General features: G+C 33.8%; 1 protein-coding gene across 1 annotated transcript; it reads right to left on the minus strand.

Moving 5' to 3' along the window:
* Nucleotides 1-1406: 1406 nt before the first annotated feature.
* LOC145063053 (cotton fiber protein) lies at nucleotides 1407-2758 on the minus strand. Its single transcript, XM_079010649.1, has one exon. It carries the CDS (start codon nucleotides 2622-2624, stop codon nucleotides 1650-1652), a length of 975 nt encoding a protein of 324 aa, XP_078866775.1. The 5' UTR covers nucleotides 2625-2758; the 3' UTR covers nucleotides 1407-1649.
* Between the last annotated feature and the right edge of the window lie 4533 nt (nucleotides 2759-7291).

Raw genomic sequence — 7291 nt, forward strand, 5'->3', positions numbered from 1 at the left:
AAGATATCAGGTGACTAAATTATGATGATTAATGACTAAAACGGTTAGAAATATCCCCAATTAGTCTAAAAAAATTTATATAAGATGATTTAAATATTTAGACAACTGAATATGCCAAAGTTTTATTGTTATTTACTTATTTTGTTAGGATATTAGTAATATGTAATTTTTTAAAAATAAATACTTATTAATGGTCTCCTCCTAGGCGCCGATTAATCCCCGCCTAGATCGATTAGTCCTTTAACCCCGGTCGACCGCTCAACTACTGTCTAACGACTTTTACAACCTTAGTATTTACATGTATACATGTGGGATCTTGGCATCGCTATTACGATAGCAAATAATCAACAACAACAAAGGAACATTTGAGTTTTTAAACACAGAGATCACTGGATTCTCCCAAAAGTATGATCATCTATCAAGCTACATCACTTTATCTCCTTATAAAGGTGTTTACACATATAGTGATGTCTCAGTATCACCAAGAAACTTTTATAATCTAAGAGGTGCTATGGACAATGGTGTGATTCTTTTACAAAAAAGTAAAGTAAGAATTATGCTTTACATGTGAAAAAGCTATATTGAAGATCTCAAGGAAAATATCGAAAAGTTCATGATGGACACCTACACAGATTTGTTTGGAGAACTTGATTTAGAAAAGGAGGGTGATGATGAAATAAATGGCTTTGGAGAAATCATATGAGGGCAATAATGGAATAATCGGAAAGAAAAGTCGAAAATCATCTTGGAGGTAGGATTTTTATACAATTTTTTTTTTTTTAAGTTTTCACATCAAGCAATTAACTTTATAAGTTGTGATAAGATGCATGAAGACCTTAAAATATTAATATTTCAACAAACGAATCCTAGGACATTTGAACCGATTTTCCGATTTAATTTCGTTTAAAACCTTAAAATATAAAGCAGATAAACTATTAAGGCGAAGAAGTGATAGTTTGATAGCCACACCATAAAGTCTCCATAACTCATATTTATATGGACAAAGTTAATTTTTAATGATATTTTTAAAATATATGTAAGTTAAATCGAAAGTATGTACTTTAAAACATGAATTTAAAATATTTAATCCGTGTAATATACATATATCTAACCTAGTTATGCTCAATATGTTACCAAATTAATATTTATGCTTCATTACATTATTATAATAGATTTCAATAGAGTAAAATAATATTAAACATATTATGTGACGTCGAACTAGGTATCCAACTTGTTATTTATGTTTAGGTGATTGTTTTATAACTACAACATATCGAGGCCAGATAAACATATGGACATCATATAATGTTGAAATTCACTTTAAGATAAATAAAAAGTTATTGTCCCATTCGTGATTATTGTCCTATTATTGATGAGCACGTCACATTATTAAATAGCAAAAAAAATAGAAATAGAAATAAGCTTAAAGATGCTTAAAATATCCATGGAAACAGCTACGTACAAACATGATAAGACAACCAAACCATAAAGGGCAATGTGGCCATGTCCAGACTCCAACCACTGTTCTCCACCACAGACCGCGGCTCCACCGGCGATTTGATTGCCAACAAAGTAATGAAATGACCAAATTACCCCTAAACAAGACGGATAGCTCCAAAAAAAGGCATTTTGGAAAGGAACTATTTATTTCAGCCGGAAGAAGTTCCTCCGTTCAACATTTCTCTAAATTTTTTAAATGAATCAATCCTTTGCAGTTTTAGTTGTTGCTTAAACCTTCTGATAAAATCATCAGCTCTTGCATCCACGCTTTCGTCATGCACCTCAACCGATGCTTTCATCGTCTCCGGCCGCCTTCGCTCGACTTCCTCTTTGTCATCGTCTGATTCCGCCACCCTCCTCTCGCTATGCGATTTTGTTAGATTTGTCGATGGTTTCTTCGCCGGTGTTACACCTGAATCATTTGACAAGTTGCTTGTGACGTTATGATCATGAAATGGATCTTGATGTGGGCCCAGGTCGATGTCAGAACGTTGATCGTGGTTAGAGAAGGTGTCACCGGAATGATGATCGGAGTTTAAAAGGGAAGGGAGTTTGAACGACTTGACTCGGTCCAACAACGAATGAGCTCGAGATGGTTCACCTATTGAGTTACTGGGTTGTTCTGATTCCGCGGAGAACTTGATCGACATGACTCGCTCCAAAATCGATGGAACCCGGGCGAGATGTCTAGTTGAGTCATCATTTGTTTGTTCCGATTCATGTTGGTGTTCTTCGTGCAACTGATCTACGGGAGCCGTGTAGAAAGAATTGAAAGAGAAATCCATGGACTTGACTCGTTGCAAGAGAGACGGAGCTCGGTAGAGTTGACTCGGTGAGCTGTACCCAGTGGAATCATATTGAACCCTATGATCGTCATCATGTGATTCTGCGGTGTTGTAGAAAGATGATAAATTCACAGACTTGACTCGCTCAAGAAACGAGGGAGATCGAGCGAGTTGACTTTGTAAATTATGGGGATGGTGATTGTGAGACTTGAAGTTTGAAGCTATGAAGATGGTGGCTATCATGAGGTTAAGAACAAAGAAAAGAACAGTGGATGTGGACCAAGTCGCCATGGAAGCCCACATGGAAGCTATAGCAATCGATGCACCACCTCTGAGCATTTCTTCTTCTTGTTCTTCACTCTCAAGTGTTTATTTGCTGTAGGATGAAGAAGAAGAAGATTCTGAAACTGTGCGTATTTATGGAGGAGAGCTATAAATGCATTGAGCATGTGTTTTATATAGTACAATGTCTATAAATACGTGGTGTGGATAATTTAAAAGTCTTGCTGGTAGGTAAATAGAATGCTGTGTTCACATGAGTAAAGACAAATATGGGTCATATCCATGGGATCATTTTCTTATTGTAAGTTGTGTCATAGACTTTTATAGTCGTCTTCAATTTTTTATTATAATTTGATTTTTCAAGATAAAAGTTTACACTTATGGAAATGAGTAAGTATTGATGAGATTAGTAAATCGTTTGAGACTCCACATAGTGCCAGAAACTAAAAGGATACGTAAAGGGGAAATAAGAAACTCAAATTTGGAACCATCCAAACAAGAGAAAATGACTTTTAAGGGTAACTAACTGTTGCGTTTGTTCTTATTTTGTTATTTTCCTTTTTTTTGTACTCAATATACCATTGAACTTGTTGTTTGTGTTTATCATTACCTTTTTCACCAGCTTTTGACATGTGATAACCGGTCAAAGGGTTATGGTGAACACAAACAACAAGTTCGATGGTATATTAAGTACAAAAAAGGAAAGAGACCAAATAGAAACAAATGCAATAGTTGGTTACCCTCCTAATTCATTTTCCCTTTACTCATTTATAGTAAATCTCACATCATCTTCTGCTGATATTAATGACTTTATAGGATTCATTATTGCTTCTCTTAAAAACATAACACAAGAAAGAACATTATTCATACATATACAACTTTGTAATGCACTTGAATATTTATTAGGTGAATATTGACTAAGCAGGTGCATTTCATGACTACATTTACATTTCCAATAAAATAATTCAACGTATCGTGGATTCTAGACAAGTCTACAAACAAGTGGAATCACAAGTATTGTGATTTTTGAGGTTACTTAGCTTTAACATCGAATTCATGGGATAAGATACAACATCAATATATACAATATCATGCAGCTTTTGCAGACACATCACCATAATATACCTTGAGGTAAACGTTTATGCTGATAAATATATCTCTCATACACAGTCATATCCTTTTGTAGAAAGGTGTTGACAGCTAACCACAATAAGCATAGCATAGACCATGTTTTAACAAAGTTACCCCTCCGAAACGCTCTTCATATACGTTGTGGCCAAAGAAGGTTGCAGTTTTTAATAATTTTGCAACTTTAATTTTATTTAAATTTTCGGGGAAAATGACTCAGGAGGGTAACCAACTGTTGAATTTGTTCTCATTTGGTCCCTTTACTTTTTTTATACTCAATATACCATCGAACTTGCTGTTTGTGTTCACCATAACCCTTTGACCGGTTATCACAGGTCAAAAGTCGATCAAAAGGGTTATAGTGAACACAAACAACAAGATGGTATATTGAGTACAAAAAAAGAAAGTGACAAAATGAAAACAAACACAGCAGTTAATTACTCTCAAGAGTCATTTTTCCTCTAAACTATCCTCATTTTAATTTTAAATCGGTCTAAGTCGGTTGGTCGTACATAATCAAATTATCAAGTTTTACTCGTATTCTTAATTATATAGAATAATGACATATAAACATCCTAATTCCTTTATTTAATCCTTCTATTGATTTTAACATTTGTTTTAATCTAATAAATAGAAAAATATATAGAAACAAAAAAGTAGAAAACATTTTGTTTTTGAACGGCGAGCAATAACATTAGCACAAAGCAAAAAGACTTAAGCAAGAAGCTTAAGCAAAATACAAAGAGTCAACCCGAGTATAACAGAACATTTGTAATAGGAGAAGTACATCAAATCGATCAATCAAGATAACCTAACTTTGATCTAAATTTAATCTAATTAAATGTGCTAATGCAAATATCATCCGCCAAAAGCATCGAAGTTCGTCGAACGTTCCTGTAACAATATCATTACACGCCTTCTAAATGACCCATAAGGTGGAATACGTAATCGTCAACTTAAGCTTTTGATTTTTCTTTGTCAGTAGCCTTAGAATTCAACATCTCCAGAAGATCCTTGCACGAATAAGGAGGATTCTTGATAATCGCAGCCCACCCCACAAGCCAACTCCATAAAACCTTCACCGCATCACAGTTGAAGAAAACATGATCAAGAGTCTTGAAGCTAATCTAACAGAAAGGGCATAAGGAGGGATGAACATTAATACCACAGTTCAAAAGGTTTTGAAAGAGAGGGAAAATTGTTTCTAAATAATCTCCAAACGAAACAACTAATCTTTAAAGGGATCCAATTCAACCACTTGAAAGAATTATCCCCAACACTATCATGTTTATCAATCAAGGCACGAAGCGCTTTAACAGGAAAATCACTAGCACCATCACCATTTCAACGCCAGTTGTCCGTTCCACCAGCAAACTGAAAGTTGTCAAGCAAAACAATTAAATCCGAAAATTGAGCAGCCTCCCTGCCTCTCCTAAGATGCGTGGACCAACAACAAGTCCACTTTGAACCAACATCATTCTCATTGTTGTGTTTATCTAAAACAAGACAATCTTTGTTTGTCTCTAAAGCATACAAATTCAGAAATAAGTCTTTCAAAGGAATATCTCCACACCAAACATCTTTCCAAAAATAAGTCTCAGTACCATCTCCAACAACCCTCTTAAAAAACTCAGAAAGGGACAAACCCTTACCATGCAAGTCAACATCAATTTAAGATATACTTAGCCACACACCTTTTATGGTATTCTTGGCAATAGGTCTATCATCAATGAGTTTTAATTTATGGATTGACTTAATGCATGAAGACCAAAGGAATTACCTCCATTTTTTAATCTCCATCACCATTTAGCAAGAAGAGCCAAATTAGCCGACTCGAGAGAACCCACACCAAGACCACACTCTTTCTTAGGTTTAGTGACCAAACCCCAAGAAAACTAATTTATTTTCCTCTTTTCACCATCACCGCCCCAAAGAAACCTCCTTCTAATACCATCAAGCATAAGAATGATCTTCCTTGGAGCTCTAAATATCAAAAAATAATAGAGAGGCAAACTATTTAAGACTGAATTCACAAGAGTGAGATGACCACCAAAAGACAATGCTTTCACCTTCCAATTCAATAACCTCTTCTTAAATTTATCCACTACTGGATTCCAATTTTTGGCAAGTTTCATATTCGCCCCCACCGGAAGGCCAAGATAAATAAATGGAAAAGAAGGGGGCTTATATTTGATTTCTCTTTTTCTTAAACTATAGATGAATGGGAGGGTGTTTGGAACGAGTTCTTAGGATGTTTAAAATAAATAAATAAATAAATAATTTTTTTGATAGTAGAATCATTGAGTTTTTATTTTAATCAAAACTTTTTGAATCTAAAAGTTATTTTAAAGAACTTTTAAGAGTTTTTTCTATCTTTCAGAGCTTTTAACTTTTAGTTTTTAATTAATTTTATGCATATAAAAGTTAGCAGCTATTTTCGACCAACACTTCTATATAAATAGAAGTTGCAGCTTCCAGCTACCAACTAGTTAGCCAAACACACCCATAGTCAATTTCGATACGCTCGTTTCAGCTAGTGACGACTTTTAGGTAGATGCAACATAGACAACCATCTACGAACCAAAATCTTCGAGGGCACATAATAATTTTGTGAAAACGTGAAGACACTACTTTTATGTTATTATTCTGGTATGAATTTTGTATATGTGTGATATTGTTGTAATTCTAATGTGAATATTAAACGTACAATTATTCATTTATTCATTTGTCATAAATTATAATGTGAATATTAACGTATAATTATTCATATACTCATTACCGAATAATGACATAAATCAATATGTATAAGATTAAGGACATAATAATAACATAAAAGTAGTGTTTTCACGTCTTCACTTTATTTATTGCCCTCATTTAAGTCAAAATATTGTATGCTAGTTGCATAATAAATGAAATTAAACAAAGGAAGTAAAGTTGGTATGAAAGGAAAAGACATATGAAGAACTATATGTATAAAATGTTTAAACGAAAAGAATAGTCATCCTTTTCGTTACGAGACTACTCTTGTGTATCATAGAGCTCATATTTGTAAAGGAACTTGTACATAATAAATGGGAAAATAAAGCATCATGTGTTTGTATAAGCTGAATCCAGTAGAGGTTTTAGATTAGTACTTTGACAAAATACATCTTACATTATACTATTACATATAAAACACAAAATAAACAAAGTCAACTAATAAATTTGAAGCTCTTCAAGTCTTCGGACATAAAGGGGAATCCTTTAGATTGCCAGTTCAATAGAGACAATGACTTTGGATGAGTGAAGGTCACTTTCTTGCTACAACAATTTCTTCCTATGTAATCGTAGTTGCAAATTCTCATATTAGTTGTTGACAAAGTTGGTAGCTATATCGATTCATCTTTTAAGCGCAATCCACCATAACTATTCACCTACTATTCAAGTCTTCAACTTCACATTCCTTTTCTTTGAGTAGAGAGAAATATAAATCATTTTCTTCAAATACTTGTCCAATTGCATGTGTTTTTCATTGACCCTTAAAAATACCTTAGGACTATTTTTGATTGACATATAGATAAATATAATTTTAAGGTATTAGTTGGTCCTCGCTGACA

The sequence above is a fragment of the Lactuca serriola genome, chromosome 7 (genome assembly GCF_051521515.1).
Source record: "Lactuca serriola cultivar US96UC23 chromosome 7, Lser_US96UC23_V15, whole genome shotgun sequence".
Classification (NCBI taxonomy): domain Eukaryota; kingdom Viridiplantae; phylum Streptophyta; class Magnoliopsida; order Asterales; family Asteraceae; genus Lactuca; species Lactuca serriola.

Coding starts and splice junctions, on each gene's coding strand:
- LOC145063053 (XM_079010649.1), bottom strand. CDS start 2,624: ATGCTCAGAGGTGGTGCATCGATTGCTATAGCTTCCATGTGGGCTTCC.